Below are 18,634 nucleotides of genomic sequence, written 5' to 3'. Positions count from 1 at the left end.
GAACATATAGAAGGACATGGTTTAATGGAACAAAGTCAGCATGGCTTTACCCAAGGCAAGTCTTGCCTCACAAATCTGCTTCACTTTTTTGAAGGAGTTAATAAACATGTGGATAAAGGTGATCTGGTAGATGTAGTGTAAGTGGATTTTCAGAAGGCGTTTGACAAAATTCCTCATGAGAGGCTTCTAGGAAAAGTAAAAAGTCATGGGATAGGTGGCGATGTCCTTTCGGGGATTACAAACTGGCTAAAAGACAGGAAACAGAGTAGGATTAAATGGACAATTTTCCCAGTGGAAGGGAGTGGGCAGTGGAGTGCCTCAGGGATCTGTATTGGGACCCGTACTTTTCAATATATTTATAAATGATCTGGAAAGAAATACGACGAATGAGGTAATCAAATTTGCAGATACAAAATTGTTCAGAGTAGTTAAATCACAAGCAGAGTATGATAAATTGCAGGAAGAACTTGTGAGACTGGAAAATTGGGCATCCAAATGGCAGATGAAATTTAATGTGGATAAGTGCAAGGTGATGCATATAGGGAAAAATAACCCATGCTATAGTTACACAATGTTAGGTTCCATATTAGGTGCTACCACCCAAGGAAGAGATCTAGGCGTCATAGTGGATAACACATTGAAATCTTCGGTTCAGTGTGCTGCGGCAGTCAAAAAAGCAAACAGAATGTTGGGAATTATTAAAAAGGGAATGGTGAGTAAAACGGAAAATGTCATCATGCCTCTGTATCGCTCCATGGTGAGACTGCACCTTGAATATTGTGTACAGTTCTGGTCGCCGCATCTCAAAAAAGATATAATTACGATGGAGAAGGTACAGCGAAGGGCAACCAAAGTAAGGGGAATGGAACAGCTCCCCTATGCGCAGTCTGTCTCTCTATGTCTATTAACACTGAAGACTGTATTCTTTAGGTGGCAATATGCTTGGTTTGTTGCATCTCCCAACCATTCCTCTGGTTCACTCCAGGAACATTGCAGTTTCACACCGTTCCTTCTTATTAAACCATCTCCTTACTGTCCCTGGATGGATGCAAGGACACGGAAGACTACAGTCTCCTATGCCACTTAAACGTCAGTGGGCTTTTAGTACGGTACCTGGAACACTCAGAATTGGTGCACAAGACAGATTGTTTTTTTGTCCTTCAAAGGGGAAGAAAACAAAGTGAAGTGGCTGTGTGAGCTACCATAGCTCGCTGGATCAAGGAAGTGAATCCAGGAGCTTATGTGGAGGCAGGGAAGCTGTTACCCCTTCAGGTCAAAGCTCATTCCACTAGTGCCCAGGCCATATCCTGGGCGGAAGCTAAGCTACTGTCTTCCGTCGACATCTGTCGAACAGCGACGTGGTCTTCCTTGCACACCTTCTCCAGGTTCTATCGCTTAGATGTCCAGGCCCGAGAGGATGCAGCCTTTGCAAGGGTGGTGCTAATCGGACCTCAGGCAGCCTCCCGCCCCATTCGGGAGTAGCTTTTGTACATCCCATTGGTCCTGAATCCATCTGGCTATACGCTATGAAATGGAGAAATTACTTACCTGATAATTTTGTTTTCCTTAGCGTAGACAAATGGAGTCAGCATCCTGCCCAGGAGAGGTGGCAAGAAATCGCCCATGAAATCACTCTATTCCATTTGGTTATGGAAAATCCGTTTGCCTGTCCCTAGTTCAGGGCATCTATAGTATTGCTGGGATTCAGCACTCTCAGTTGGTTAAGTACAGTCGCAGTCTCCAGTTTTTAATTGTTTTTAATCAAATTAAGTTGTATCCAAATTCTAATCTGGTTCTTCAATAATATGTCCACAATGGCTTTTGAAGAGAATATTGAATGGCTGAGGGGTATATCTAGAAGGACATCAGCTTTGAAACCTGACTCAGTCTCCATCTGCTAGCAGGAGAGCACATAACCAATTGGTGCTGAGTCCATCTGTCTACACTAAGGAAAACAAAATTATCAGGTAAGTAATTTCTCCATTCCTGTTGGCAAGTACCAGGTTCAGTATCTACTTCTGGGGGAATTCTGTGCATAAAAACTGAAAATTCTGCAAACTTTATATTGGTCAAAATAACACAATTTACATGACAGTCTTTAAGTAATTACATTTTAAATTATTACAGAAAAAAGTTATTACTTAGTTGCAGAATTTTAAATATTTTGAGCAGAATTGCCTTAGAAATTTACTGTAAGTGTCCCTTCCACATACACACCCCCTCATACAGGCTCCCTCACTCTCTCTCACACACACACACACACACACACACACACACACACACACACACACACACACACACATCCCCCTCACACAGGGCCCTCTCTCTTGCATACACACCCACACAAGCTCCCTTTCTCTTTCACACACAATTCCTCACACAGGCTACCTATGTCTCTCACGCAGCTCTTCACACAGGCTCTGTCTCACACATACACAATCCCATCACACAGGCTCTGTCTCACACATACACAATCCCATCACACAGGCTAGCACCCTCACATACACACAATCCCTTTTTTATACACACGAGCTCCCAATCTCTCACACACATACACACGCCTTCACAATTTCCTCATAAAGGCTCCCTCTCTCTGAAACCCAAACTCAAGCATCCTCCCACCCACCCTCTCTTACCTCCCATGCTCTCTCTCACCCTCCCCACCCCCTCACCAACCATGCTCTCTGTCACCCTCCCCTCTCTCACACACACATTCTCTCTCACGGCATTCCCCCCCCCCCCCCCCCCCCGCTCTCTCTCACCCTCCCCTTGCCTCTCTGACATACATTCTCTCTCACTGGCATGCCGCAGGACGCGCTCCGTTCCCGGTGAAGATAAAGGCCCGGTGCGCTGTTCGTGGCGAAAACCGGCGCGCCGGGCCTTCACCTTCGCCGCGAACAGAGCGTGTGCCGCAGGATGCACTCCGTTTGCGGCATGCCGGGGTCTCTTCTGCTATTTTCTGCACAGAATTTGGCAATTCTGCGCAGGGGGGGAATTCTGTGCAAATTCTGCGTTCTGCAGTAGCGCAGAATTCCCCCAGGAGTATATAGTATCGTCCCCTTCCATGTGGTTCCCTTACCAGTTGACAGAACAGGTATGGTGAACTCTCTCCTACCAGCAGGAGCATCATGCTTGCTATTTTGCAACCTAACCAGGAGTTGCACAAAATGTATGCAACCGTGTTCTCCCTAAAACTTTCAAAGTGATGCTACTACTATACATTGGACTTTTGATTGGACGATGGGTAGTGTGGAAATTAACATTATCAAACAATATGAATACACAGTCTTGGCAGTGCTTAGGAGAAGGGAACCATATGGTGTTTGTAATTGATATTCTTCATGCGCATGCTTCCAGCACTCTCTCTAGCTAAGAGAAGGGGAGCTAGAGGCAGTGCTGGAAGTGTAAGCTAAGTAAGCTTACACTTCCAGCACTGCTTTTCTTAGAACAGCGCTGGAGGTGCTGGGAGTGGGGCAGAGGGTCTCTTGCTCCCAGCAATAAAATGATTGTATCAGTGAGGATGGAGAGAGAGGGGGTGCCATGCCCTTTAGCATTCTTATGGGTGGGGCGGCAGGCTGATGTGTTAATTTATGAAACTATGGGACAGGGGGCTTCTGCTGTATTTTAAGATTTAGACATTCTGAAAGGGCTTTTTTTTTTTTTTTAAACCTATGATGGCATGTTTAATATTTAGGCCTAGCATGTGATCAGAACATGTTAAGTTGCCATAAGTGTAAAAAAAATAAATAAAAACTTTCAGAATTTCAAAGCCAGTCGGCTACCACTATAAAGTGGATAGTTTGTGATAATCTATTGGCTTTGAAATTCTGAAAGGATATATAATTTTTGTTTTAACCTATGATGGCCTGTTAAGATGTTTTGATTGCATGCTAAGCCCTAATATTAAACACCAGAAGAGTATTTTGGTGTGGGCTGTCTGAGGTTTTCCCGTTTCTGGACTTGTTTTGTTTCTGTAATTAGCAGGTTTGCTCTTCTTACATTTTTTCTACTATTTACCAATGTTCACATTTTTGGGGTTTTTTTAGGGTGTGCAAAAAGGAAAAAGTACATTGGAACTAGGGGAGTCCTTAGGAAATAACCTCTTTAGATATTACTTTCTTTTTAAGAAGTTCCTGGTGGGTGTGAGGAGTGTCTTCAGTCTCTTGAAACTTTGCTAAGGCTCTATTCCATCGCTTGGAACAAATTATAACAAAAGTAAACCAGTAGTATTAATGTTGCTTTTTGCTACTTCCTTTTACAACAGCACCGATTCCAGCCCCAAAACCCATTATGTGGAGCTCAGCAGTTTGTGGCCAAGGACCCCCAGGAGGATGAGGACCTGAAGTTGTGCTCCCACACCATGATGCTGCCAAGCCGCGGGCAGCTGGAAGGACGAATGATTGTGACCGCTTATGAACATGGCTTGGATAACGTCACAGAAGAAGCAGTGACTGCTGTTATCTGTGCTGTGGAGGTGAGTTACTGTCGCCCAGGAAAGGGGGTGGGATGGAGTTTTGTAAAATCTGAAAAGAAGTCCCAGAAGCAGGCAGAGTCCGATGCAAAGTGTGGTGTTTTGGGGTTTTTGGGGGGGGGGGGGGGGGGGTTTAATAGCTCATCCTTCAAGACCAGCTGACCTGTGTTTGCTGGTGGCAAGCACAGGTCAGCTATTTATTTTCCCCAGGTATAGCTTGCCTTTCTTGTTAAGCCTTTTATGCTGCCCTGGTTGCATTTGCTCCTGCTTCCCGTATTGCATGGACATGTGTTGACTTAAAAGACTCATCTGCAGTGGAGATCACTATATTACTTAGGACAAAATAATTTAAATATTCCATGGAAAGAAATGGGAATGCACTTGGTAAATGACCAGAACTAAGTTATGTTTGAGTCCAGGTGACTAGCAAGACCTGATTCCTAGCTTGAAATGAGCAGACTGTCCATCCAATACCACCATGCTTTGGAAATGTCAGTAATGGGAAGACTGGCTATCAATTTTGTTTTCTGCTATGCATGACTGCTTTTAACAAGAGGGAAGAAGGACCAATGTTAACCAGTTAGAGCTGGGTGACATGAGGCAGAAGGAGATAGCAATTTTGTTTCGCAGGAATTGGCTCTTGAATCCTTTTTCACTGCTCTTCCAATTACAGATACACCTGAAGGATATTCTGACATCCGTCATATCTCGAAGACGAGCCTATCATTTGCGGGATGGCCAATTCAAATATGCTTTTGGAAGCAATGTCAACCCTCAGCCTTACCTGAAGAACAGCGTTGTTGCCTACAATAATTTAATTGAATGGTGAGTTAATGGTTGGTATCAAAGGACAAAAGAAGTTAAGCAGGATTTGTAGCGAGACATGGCTTTTTGAAATTCTGCATAACAAGAAGCTGAAAACTAAGGGACATATCTGAGCTATATGTATTCCTAAATCTGATCCTGAAACACATTAAGGTTAGGGGGTCAACGGCTTTGGTCTTGGCATGCCACAAACAAGTCTGATTTTTCAGAATATCCACTGTGAACATTCTTGCCGAATATTGCATGTACTGCCTCTCCTTGTATGTAGATATCTCACACACATTCATTGTGAACATCCTGAAATCCAGACCTTTGTGACAGTCCAGGACTGGATTTGCCTATCCCTGCATTAGGGCATGGAAGAAGGATTTAAGCTGGGCTGTGGAGGAATATATAGGGTCAGGCAGCTGTGAAAGAGTTAGCAAAACTTCGATCTTGCAAATATTACTCAACATGGATACAAGCTACTATATAGATGGTACTTACTCAGTTTAGACTACATAAGCTTTATCTGTCAGGAAAGGAAGAATGCTGGCATAGAAGTGGGAATGTGGATACATTTTATGCATATCTGGTGGGAATGTGTGTAGATGAGGTCCTGTTGGGAGAAGGTAGAATAAAGATTAAGTTAAGTAGACATCCCATGCTATTTCTGTTAGGAGCCACTAAGCCTGAGGTGGCTACCAAAATAAACTAATTGCATAGTGTGTAATGGTGACCCGTTGCGAGACTGCCACATCATTTATTTATTTATTTAGGGTTTTTCTATACTGACTTTCTTGATACAAATCAAATCAACTCTGTTTACATCGAACAAGCAGTAACTATAAACAACCATTAACCAGAGACAATTTGAAAGGAGAATAAAGTTACATTATAACAAGGATATGTTAACTTGGAGTAAGAAATAAGAAAGGGCACGAAAAGAGGGGGTAATATACAATGGGTAATATACAATGGAGAATATGAGGGAGGCAAGGAACAGTATTCATAATAACTTATAAATATTCTTATAGTAGTAATTTGCGTACATGAAATAGAGCTTGTTTGTATGTATAATTGTTAGAACAGGTTGAAATCAGACTGTTGGGTTGTAAGAAAGCTCACATGTCCTCAAGACTCTTTTAATGCGATGTATTTGGAGAATATTTATTTGAGGAATTAACTTACTGTAATATCCAAAGCATATTGCAGCAATTTAAGAGGATATGGAAGTCGTATGAGAGGTGACGTGAAATGCCGACTCAAAATGTGGATATAGTTAATGCTTAATGGAAGCAGTATGGATGTAGATGTGTGTGGAGATTGGCTTGGAATGTACCAGAAGAGCAGCGCGCGGTTACACTGGACCAGTGTTACACAATGCATTGTCTGGGTTAAGGGCTAAGACGGATGATTTGAAACTCAGGAAGGTAATTAAAACATGGCTTGTTAAGCAAGCTTTTAAGAATTAACAGGGATTTTATATTGCGTTGTCTGTCAGTTTGACACTTTTATTTTACTGTTTAATTTTAATGCTATGTGGTCAGATTTAGTTATGCTCTGTACTTTAAGAGTTTTGTGTGTTTTTAAAACTTTGTACACTGCTTTGAACAATGTTTGAATAAACTAAACTATCAACAGATGGAGGGGAGGCTGGGGGGTTACTGTGATAGGGTTAAAAACTTGATTTAAAGTCTAGATACCTGTTATGTTTGTGTTAAAAAAAAAATTTAAAATCCAACAAACAAAGGACACTGTATTTTCCTTTACCGATGTCTGGTATTTCTTGTTAGGCTCCACCCTGTGATGATTACAGCCTTATTAGTAAGAATACCGTTTTTAATTTTTTCTTTTATCCTACCTAATAAACGAAGGATGACCGACGTGCCGCAAATGCGCAGTAGAGACCAGCTCTACCGCGCATGTGCGGGCGAGCACGTCGGTCTGAGCCAGAAAAAAAGAAAAAAAAAATGGCGGTGTCCAGTGGCAGCGGCGGCGTTGAGTGGCAGCAGCGGCGGCGGCAGGTGGCAGCGGCAGCGTCCGGTGGTGGCGGCGGCGTCGGGTGGCAGCTGCGGCGTTGAGTGGCAGCAGCGGTGGCGGCAGCGTCCGGTGGTAGCGGCAGCGGGTGGCAGCGGAGGCGTCCGGTGGCAGCGGCGGCGGGTGGCAGCGGCGGTGGCAACGAGGGAGGAGAGAGAGAGGGAGTGGGACGGAGGGAGGGAGTGAGACTGAGGGAGGGAGGGAGTGGGACTGAGTGAGGGGGGAGAGAGGGAGAGGGGGGGGAGAGAGGGAGTGGGACTGAGGGAGAGTGAGAGGGAGGGGGGGAGGGAGTGGGACTGAGAGGGGGAGGGTGAGGGAGTGGGACTGAGGGAGAGTGAGAGGGAGGGGGGGAGGGAGTGGGACTGAGGGGGAGGGAGTGGGACTGGGGGAGGGGGAGGGAGTGGGACTGGGGGAGAGTGAGAGGGAGGGGGGGGAGGGAGTGGGACTGAGAGGGGGAGGGAGTGGGACTGAGAGGGGGAGGGAGTGGGACTGAGGGAGAGTGAGAGGGAGGGAGGGAGAGTGGAGGGTGGGAGGGAGGTAGGGGGTGGTGAAGAGGGGGAGGTGAGAGACAGAGGGATGTAGCCCGTTTTAACGGGCTTAACGGCTTGTTATTTCATATTTGAATGCAGTTTTTTTAATATATCTTATTTGCCATCCATTAGTGATACCTCTCAACCGAAATTGTTTAAAAGTATGCTTTTCTTTGTGAAATTAGCTCTCTTGCACAGTCACCACCTATCGCCTTCATTAGTATTATTTTATACTTAGCTATATTTAATAAGAAGTTATCTTCTTCTATAAAGACATTTATTATTGCAAGATTGGAGCCGACAGCCCGACACTGGCAGTGTTTCGACCATCCCGTCTTCATCAGGGACTGAGAGCTATATAAAATCAAAATCTATTGTTTCTCACAAAAATTTCAATCCCTGGATCACCTCCCAATTGTGTACATAAACATATAAAAACTTACATTTTACTTGACTTGTACCCTTCTAGAATGCCATGTTGCTATCGGACAACTGGCGTGAGGTACTGCATGCTATTTAAATGTTAAAAGGACCAATGATCTGTGTCCGTTTCAGAACGAGACTGTCAGCAAATTGCCCATGCGCTAAACCCAATTCTGTCTACATTTCTCCATCAAGTCCTCTACTCGCTATACCTCGTGTGAGGAACCAAATCCTGATGACTAAATAAGGTTCTCTTTCATGTTCACTTGTCTCCACTAGACAAAATAGGTCTTCTGATGACAAATTTTCTATTGCGTCTGCTTCTATCTGTTTCTATTTTAATCAAATCCCATGCGTATTTTTCTTTTATCCAGTTACTGTTTAACCCAAATTCATCTGAAACCTGAAGCCGCCAACAAATCCCTGCCTAATCCCTGTTTGCAAAAAAACAAATTCCAAGTGACTAATTTTGTTTATTACACCAAACGGGTCCCTTTTTAAGAGAGACTGTCAACAGCAGTTCTCCTTCACATCCCTTATACATTACCCCCATGTGGGGGACCTATCACTAGTGACTGATGTAGTTCCCTATCATATCCCTCTATCCCTACTGAACAGTAGGGCTCCCATGTCAGATTTTTATTATTGTCATTTTTACAACAATAATAGGATCTCCTTCCTATCCATTTTGTAACTGCCAAAGAGTTCTCTGTCCCATACCCGATTATTAACAAGAAAATGCCAGCCTAATAAATTTACCTATTGACTAAACTGAATCTGTTTCTGAATGGGGATTATCGGCGCATTGTTAACGCACTATTCCTCCCTGTTTTAATGCCCTTTTTAGGTACCCTTATTTATGAGAAAATGAATCCCCTATTGTTAACTGATATCATATCATCTTTGTATTCTCTGTGATTTCACCCATCTGGTGTATATATCCACTTGCTTCTTCCTCAGTAGTATATATACACTCCCCTTTTTTTTATGTATTGCATTATAACAAGGTGACCCACTTCTTATATGGTTTTTGAGTTGTGTTTTGTTTGTGGTTAACCCCAATGTCATCATAAGGAAATCCATTATGAGAATTGTAACTGACTTGAGGAGTGATCTGTTGACAAGCCAAATTTCTGAAATCCACAAGTTGCTATATGTTGTAACTTAATAAAATGCCGCCCGCTCTATTTCTTTGAGTCCATTTGGGGCTACTGTGTTCCACGAGAAGATATACCGTTGTTCGATCTGAACTAATTTGAGGTTATGAACACCCCCCCCCCCCCCCACCGTGGTGAACTGGGAACATGGCACAGTGCTGCTGCTGTCAGGTCTTCCCATTGATGGGCTGCTGCTACCCAGTGGTCTACTAAAGGTGCCCCTTCCTTATGTCTCTTAATGCAACTTATTTATGTTTATGTGGTGGACAGATTGTTTTAGGTACCTGTATCTGGACTAATACAAACATTTAAATTGAAAGAAAATAAGTTAGAAAATTGAGCAGGGAAAGGAGCTGCACAGGAGCTCTTGTAAATCATGCTAGTAAAGCTTGAGTCATTAGCAGCAGGTTTTTGGTGGAATTGTTCAGTTGTATACAGTATATGTGACAGAAAATAATTTTCATTGACAAATCCTAGTTCTTAACATATTTCTGTGATGTATATTTGTTTTAAGGCTAATTCTCTGCTAATTCCAGTGTTTCTGGTCATCCTTGAATGTTTTGTATTCTTGAAGACAGAAGTCCTATTAATTGGCTTTTCCATTAATTGAATGGCCATTGCTGCAGCACTATTATGAATGTTGCAAAATCACCTGATTTGTCAAAAATGATTTCTGCTTTTAACTTGATCAGACAGGCCTTTATACTTCTTGCAACAATGCTAAATTGTTCATTAGTGGGGTTTTCTATGTACCTTTATAAAAGGATATACAGAAGAGGACAAAACATCTGTTACAAGCATGCGGTAGAGGTAAAACTATGCAAGAGAGAGTGGGGATTCCCAAGGATATCTGGTAGTTGACACCTAGCCAGGCTTACATAAGTCAAGTGACTAATAGTGAACTGTTCCAATCCTCCCTTTCACATATGCACAGAAAATGTTTCTCACATTCTGGCCTTTTTTTTTTTAATTCTTTATTTAGGATCAGGCATAATATAGAACAGTACACATTATGATCGCTTAATGTACAGTATCTTTTCTTAAAGGAGACCTCTGATACAATTTGCTTTGTGAAAAAAAAGCAACTGTTCAGATTAATCTCCAGTAAAGTTTGAAATCTGTAAGAGAGGTCAAAAAGCCATAAAAAAAAAGTTATGCATTAATCCTAGGATCAGGCAATTGACTCAAATAAAATGAGAAATAAAATAAACCGTGGCCCATCCTACAGAATAGAACTTCCAAAAAATCTCCAGATTTGATTGTATTTATGATGCTGCCTCTTTAATGAATATGATATTTGAAGACGACTGCACCGAACGATTAACTTTACTTTCCATAGCTTAATTGTGGGAGATGTTTTCCAATGACCTGCGATGGTAAATCTTACTACCAGAAGTAAAATGATTAATGTGCACCCCCCCCCTCCCAAGCCCAAAATTCAAGAAATGGATCAACGGAAAATCCCACCATTCTTGTTATAGTGCAGAACATCACCTCCCAAAAAGTTGATACCAATGAACTTGTCCACCACAAATGAATGTGAGTGCCGCTTAACCCACATTCTTTCCAGCACAGAGGACTTCAGTGTAGTTAAACTTATGAAACCAAGTGAAGAAGGAAGAATCTTAAATCTGAGTGCATAGCGAAATCTTATGTGCATCATTCCATTAAAATATCCCAATCTTTCTATAATTGAACTGAGAGCTTCTTGTTCCACTGAGATACCAAGGACTTTGTACCATATTGCCAAAACCATCCAGCAACTGTCTATAGGTTAGAGCAGTGATTTTCAACCTTTTTTGAGCCGCGGCACACTTTTTACACTTAAAAAATCCCGGGGCACACCACCAACCAAAATGGCACAAAATGACACTAAAACAGTACATATTATACATATGTTTAAAAATATAGATTCTAAATGTATCTATACTCATTCAGTGTGAAACCTGGGCCTGTTTCGATGAACACAAAAGGGATATCCTGGCAGGAATGGTGGAAAGACACACACGAAGCTCTTCCTCAACAGTTCTCAGTCTCTCCCTGTTTTTAGTTTTTATGGCAGTCAAGCTTGAGAAGCCCAGCTCACATAGATATGTGGTTGAAAATGGGATCAATGTCAAAATAGCTTTGTTGGCCAGAATGGGGAACTCCTTGGCAACAGATAACCAAAAACTGTCTAAAGGAAGATCAGCAAAGTTTAGCTTTAAACCGCGATCTTGCTTCAGTTCAATGAGTTCCTCTTGCTCCTTTAAAGTCATGTCCTTTCCAGCAACGGATAATGAACTGTATGGGTCCCTAACCCAGTCAAGGCATTCTGTGAAGGCTGAAGAGAAATAAAACGACAATTTCTCCTCAAGAGTTTTCAAATGTCTGCCAATCACCTCGCACATTGCAGCAGTGTTGCCATCATGCAGTTTCTCGGTGAGCGGGAACATCTGAAGGTTGCCACCCTGAACATGTTGTTGCCAGAGCTGCACCTTTAAACGGAATCCGTTCATTTTATCAGTGCTTGTAAGCAGGTTTTCATTTCGGCCTTGCATCCGTGTGTTCAGTTCATTCAGATATTGAAATATATCAGCCAGGTATGCCAGCTTTGTACACCACTCATCACTTGCAAGCAGCTTTGAAAAATCGGACCTCTCGTTTGTCAGAAATATTTTAAGTTCCTCTCGCAACTCATACACACGGGCCAGCACTTTGCCGCGTGACAGCCACCGGACCTCCGTGTGGAGCAATAAGATTTTATGTTCCGCTTCCATTTCTGTACACAAAGACGCAAATAAGCGACATCGCAAAGGTCGCATCTTCACAAAGTTCACTATGCGCACAACATCATCCAACACAGGAACTAGATCTGCTGGTAAGGTCTTTGCAACGAGGGCCTCACGGTGCAAGAAACAGTGGGTAACAAGAACATCTGGGTTTCTTTCTTTAACCCTACTTACAAAGCCTTTGATGCGCCCGACCATGGCTGCGGCTCCATCAGTGCAGACACCTGTGCAGTTTTCCCATGTAAGCCCACTTTTATCAAGATATTCCGATGTGACCTGGAATATTACCTCTCCTGTTGATTTTTCTGGCAGTGCCTTGCAAAATAGGAAGTTTTCTCTAATGGCTTCTCCATCCACAAAACGCACATTGGCCAACAGCTGACAATGTCCACTGATATCCGTCGACTCATCAAGTTGCAAGGCAAATTTCTTACTGATGCGCACCTTTTCCAAAACAACTGTTTCAATGTCAGCAGACATGTCATCAATCCGTCTGGAAATTGTGTTATCAGAGAGAGGCACTTTAGCTATCTCTTTGGCTGCGTCAGGGCCAAGCATCTCATTTACAATAGCTTTACAAGCTGGTAGTATTAATGTTTCTGCCACAGTGTGAGACTTTTTTGATTTAGCTATGAGTTCAGCAACAAGGTAGCTAGCTTTGAGGGCTCTCTCATTTACCTGTGTGCTTTTTCTCAAAAAAGTTGCTTCTTTCTCATTGTTTGTACGTAAGCGTACAAAATACTCCATCGGCTTGTTTTGAACGGAAGAGTGTTTCGTTTGGAGATGGCGTTTAAGCTTGCTTGGCACCATGGCGCTATTGGATAGCTTCTCACCACACACCAAGCACAGTGGTGTTGGTGCTGTCGCATCCCCAGTGAAAGTAAATCCAAATGAAAGATAGCTTTCACTGTATTGCCTTGAGCTCACCGTCTTGTCTTTTTTCTTTTGTCGACCTCTCATACTAGGGCCTTCATCTAGGTCAGAATTGTGTCCAGGGTCCTGTTCGGCATTTGCCTTTTCCATTCTCAAATACTTCTCCATCACTGCTGAGATAGTGTGCACAGCCACACACTAAAATAGAAGAGTATTACATTATCTGCCACACTTAAAGGACCTCTGCCAAGCATATACTGCAATATAAAGGGGTACAATGAGAAATACTATGGTCATGAGGCCAGAGTACAAGTACCAGCTCGGTGATGTCATTAAGTCACGCGAGCGTTCAAAGCTCGCGCATGTGTTATTGTACACGGCTCCTACACTGTAGGAAGCGTGACTGCGCATCGTAGGGGAACAAAACACAGGGGCAGGGCCGGTGCAAGGGTATTAGGCGCCCTAGGCGAAACGTCAGCTACGCCGCCCCCCCCCCCCCCCGCCTCCACACACAATTAACTTACATTGTGCATTAATGAAAATAACGAAGTCTGTATTTATAACAGAACACTTATTTGACATTTTTATGCCATGTAAACCATTGAGATGATTTGTCTTATTGACGGTATAGAAACTCTTTTATAAATAAATAAATAAAAATATATAAAATAAACATAAACCAAAGCTATACTTGTTGCTCAAACAAAAAAAGCAGACACATCACATAATATTAAATAATTAAAATGGCAGTCAATCAAGAAAAATGAACTTAAAAAGCCATCTTTACTTACCCCCTCCAGCAGCTCTCTTACTCTTCTTTCATGCAGGCTGTAGTACACACCAGAAGCAGCAGTAGTGGCTAAGCTCTATACCAGGGGTCAGGAACCTTTTTGGCTGAGAGAGCCATAAACGCCACATATTTTAAAATGTAATTCCATGAGAGCCATACAATATGTTTAAAACTAAATACAAGTAAATGTGTGCATTTATGTAAGATCACACTTTTAAAGTACAATAAGTCTCTGAAAATATTACACCAGGCCTTAAGACACCAATACATCTCCTATTAGGAAAACGGACCAAGTCAGGCTGCTATAGAGTCCTACACAGAAACAACACGCCAGCAGAAAACCTCACCTGAATCACGTGCTGTCCCTCACCTAACATAGAATAAAGAGACCAAAACGCATAACAAGAAGCATGCAGAAAAAACTGAATTGGAAACTGCAACAAGCCAGAGTCTCTGTATGCAGTGTAACAAAGGAAAAAAGAAACATCACCCATCCTTATAAAACAAATCAAGAAATATAAAATCATCAGCAGTAAAACTGTACTAACAAAAAGAACATATTTCGAAACAGCTGATGAGTGGAATATCCAATAATTAAAAACTCATATAAAACATTTCCAGATACCAACAAAATATTTAAAAATAGCAGACACAAAGACCCAGTAATGAAAAATAATAAGGATACAAAATTTTTTTTGCTCTGCATACCGGAACATTTGATATCCAGGTGTCCTGAGATTGTTCTGAATTAGCAGGAGGTGGGGTGGTTTGCTTGGAACTTTCTCCTCTCTCAGTCACATACCAGCGCTCTCTCTCACACTGGCTCTCAATGACACACCTATACACACATGCTCTCAGTACTCACATATATACATGTTTTTTCTCTCTCATATAGGCTCTTAATTACACATTTACACACATGCTGTCTATCTTTTCACGCTTACACACACACACAGGCTTTCAATCACATAAATACATGCTGTCTTTTTCTCTCACACACAGACTCTCATTCACATGCTTACAAACATGTCCTCTCTTTCTCTCATTTACACACAGGCTCTCAATCACATACTCACATGCTCCATCACCTAAACCAGCTGTCAATCAGACACAGACACACATGATCTCTCTCTTACTTATACACACAGGCTCTTAATCATACATACACATGATTTCTCTCACACACAAAGGATCTCAATCATACACACATACTCTTTCACACAAACTTACACATACAGGTTCCCAATGGTAAACTTACATTCATGCTCTCTCTCTCACAGGCAGGCTCTCAATCACAGACATACTCTCTTTCACATACACAGGCTCTCAATCATTCACATACATGCAATCTCTCACTCACACACACAGGATCTCAAACACACATGCTTGCTCGTTCATTCACTATCTCTCTCCCCCACCCTGGGAACTAGCAGCAGCAGCAGCCTCCTCCCAACGCTAACCTCTTCATTTTCAGCCCTCGCGGAGGCGGAGTCCCATCGGCTGCGGTTGAAACTCCATTTTCCTCCGAGCCGCGCTGCAGTCTTCTTCCCGTCGGACACTAGCGTGGCCTCTTCTTCCCGCGCAGGCACCGGCGTGCTCTCTTCTTCCCGCGGCCCGGAAGAGGAAGTGGAGAGCATCGGGTGCCTGCGCGGGAAGACTCCCGCGCAGGCACCCGATGACTCCCGCGCAGGCACCCGGCTGACTCCAGTCGTGCCCGGCGTGCTCTCTTCTCCTCCCCCCCGGAAGAGGAAGTGGAGAGCATCGGGTGCCTGCGCGGAAGAAGAGACCACACTAGCGTGGTCTCTTCTTCCCGCGCAGGCACCCGATGCTCTCCACTTCCTCTTCCGGACCGCGGGGGGGGGGGGGGGCGGGAAGAAGAGAGCACGCCCGGTGCCGCTGACTCCAGCTGTCCTGCTGCGTTCCGCCCGGGCTGACAGCAAAGGACTCACATGCTTGAAAGCGCGGCTCTCTTAATTTTACCGGGGCAGTGCCGCCCCCGGGAAGCTGGCGCCCTAGCCTAGGCGACCGCCTAGTTCACCTAGTGCTTCCGCCGGCCCTGCACAGGGGGCACTATAGTTTGGGGAACTTTCCCCGCGACACACCCGACCATGTGTCGCGGCACACTAGTGTACCGCGGCACACTGGTTGAAAATCACTGGGTTAGAGCAATAGTTCTGTTAAACGTTTTCTGGTCAAATATTGCCCACACAATTGTAATCTGTCTCCTAGCTTACCCAACTGTTTTATCTTTTTTACTAACCAGAAAATCACAAAGCTGCAGATAATGGGCATGGGTATCCATTGGGAAACCAATTGCTCAAAGTTGTTAACATTTTCATCCAACCATACTTGCCACACAAAATATAGCGCTCTCTCCTCCCAGCTACATAGGCAGGGAGAGAAAAAAACTTGTAGTTATAGCTGGCTTGCATATTAGATGCGAGACAGGTGATATTTCAGTGTACCCCTTTCCAGCCACCAAATATGCATTGTATGGGAAATAATGGATCCAGTTCTACAAACCTGCTTCACTAAGAGCAAAGCAGGGTCACTTGGTCTAACATTTTCATCCAAGACAGCCCTCCAGCCCAGTAATAAAATTGCAAATTACAGATGATACGAGTCTTTCTATCTTTAGGAGAGTGGAACGACTTGCTCCATAGAAATAATGCTATTCAGTTCTTTAAAGATTCTGTTGGGGCATGTTATAGTTGAGGGAGTCAACTTTCTTTTCCAATCTGGTTAACGAGAGTCCCTGACCTGCAACCAGGTCCCATAGAGCCTCGAGTGTCACAGCCCCCGGCCTCGATGTTCCCGACGCAGACTCACCACCAGTGGCCGGGAGGATGATGTTAACTCCGGCTTCTCGAGCCACCCCTTCCACCTCTGGGGGCTCTCTCGGTGCTCCAGACCCCACTCCACCTTCCTCGGGGCCCGTTTGCATCCATGCCGGATTTCCTCCCTCCGCTGTTCCGGAGCTCTCTCCCTCCAGCTCTGGCACCCCGGAGACGTCATCCGAGTGCAACAGAAAATATTGGGGATCCAAGAACAAGGAATTGTTTTTACTAATAAGATAACGGAAATTGAGAATAAGCTTCAAACAAATGCCAAAGTTAACTCTGTTATTATAAAAGAACAGTTAACATCTTCAAGGCGCTTGGAGTTACTAGAAAATGGACTCAGAAAATTAAATGTGAGAATTCTAAACTTTCCCCATATTATGGGGGAAATGCCTTATATTACTTTAAAGAAATTTCTAACGGTTTGCCTAGGATTTTCTGAACAAAATATTCCCTCTATAAATTTCTGTAGATTTTTAACAAATAGGGCAACTGCTAGAAATGAGAATAATGTTGAAATACCACAAGATTTGACTGGGTTTTTAGAATCCTCAAATGTAGAAATAATCGACAGGAAAGTCCTTCTAGTATCGTTTATTACCACACAAGATGTTTTGAATGTAATGAGAAATTATTTTAGGAATTTTCCGGTGAATTTCTGTGATCAGGAAATTAGGCTATATCCTGATATGGCCCCGATTACCCAATGCCGCAGAAAAGAGTTTTTATCATATAGACAAGATGTTATATCTTTGGGATATGTGTTTTCACTGCGGTATCCATGTAAATGTCTATTAAAGAAAGGAGATGAAACTTTCGTGTTTTTCCAAGTCGAACAGCTAAAGCAGTTTATTGAAGCCCGTAGGCCAGCAACCTCTTCTCCCAATGTCTAGAGTTGAAGGTCCAATTTGTATATCACTGTGAGAAATTATGTTAAGCCTGTCTCTGAAAAGGTTTTTCTTTAGTGCTCCTGGTTATATATATATGGTTATGCCTCCCAGAGTGATATTCTTATTTTGAGGGTAATTTGTAAATCCTTATTATACAGTTTGCAGTTTTGGTAAATAACTAGAGAAATTATATAAAAGATAAATATTTTCTTTATATATATTATACACTTAAGATTGTATGATTTGATTTAATAATATGTGATATTATGTAATGCAACTTTATATGGAAGGATTTAAAATGTAAAATTGAAAATCATAAATAAATAATTAAAAAAAAAAAAAAAAAGATTCTGTTGGGTACTGGTAGGAACTCAAATAAATAGATAGATCTAGGAAGCACATTTATTTTTAATATGTATCCTACCAGACTGAGGTAAATATAAATCTCAACAGTCTGGCTTACTGACCTGCAGGAACTGGAGCCAGATGGTCTGCTGCCTCTTAGAATGTTCTTTCAGCAGAAAAGATGTGCTGTACCATTCAGAAATATTAGGAAGATTTTTTTTTTTTCAGTATTTTAAAAAATCTGTAGGAGTATGTTGTTTACTTACTTTTTTCTCACAGTAAATATAAACTTCTCTGACAGTGTTTCTCCATGCTGCACACCGTGGGGGGGAGGCTTAAATCAGATAGTCTCTAGTGAACCTGGCAGCAGGGTTGCTACTTGCTATTGCGAGGTCAGTGATGTAGGCACTGGACTGGGAACAGCAGCTCATTGGTGGAGAAGTCCTGGGAGAGTCTCTCCTGACTGAGCTTGTCAGCTTTCCTCCGTCTATTGAGAAATAACATAGTTCCTTCTTCTCACTTTCCGGTCAAAGATTTTATGCAGTTTAGGTGCCAAAAGTATGCTGCCTAACCACCTACTCCAGAGATGGCTGCACGCATGCATGCATCTGAATTGCTAAATAGTAAAGTATGAGATCCTGTTATTGCTGTACGATGTAGATCACTGTTGGATGACTGATGTTAACAAAGTAATGACAGC

The 18,634-nt window shown here is 42.8% G+C and overlaps 1 protein-coding gene across 1 annotated transcript in view; it reads left to right on the top strand.

Annotated features, from left to right (window-relative positions):
• TADA1 (transcriptional adaptor 1) overlaps positions 1 to 18,634 on the top strand; it is an 81,363-nt gene that overhangs the window by 43,751 nt on the left and 18,978 nt on the right. The window contains exons 5-6 of the mRNA XM_029618228.1: positions 4,265 to 4,474; positions 5,145 to 5,296. Coding sequence (XP_029474088.1) covers positions 4,265 to 4,474; positions 5,145 to 5,296 — 362 coding nt within the window. The remainder of the gene's footprint in view (positions 1 to 4,264; positions 4,475 to 5,144; positions 5,297 to 18,634) is intronic.

The sequence above is a fragment of the Rhinatrema bivittatum genome, chromosome 10 (genome assembly GCF_901001135.1).
Source record: "Rhinatrema bivittatum chromosome 10, aRhiBiv1.1, whole genome shotgun sequence".
NCBI lineage: Eukaryota > Metazoa > Chordata > Amphibia > Gymnophiona > Rhinatrematidae > Rhinatrema > Rhinatrema bivittatum.
The sequence above is the reverse complement of the archived record's forward strand: the minus strand, read 5'-3'. Positions and strand labels throughout refer to the sequence as shown.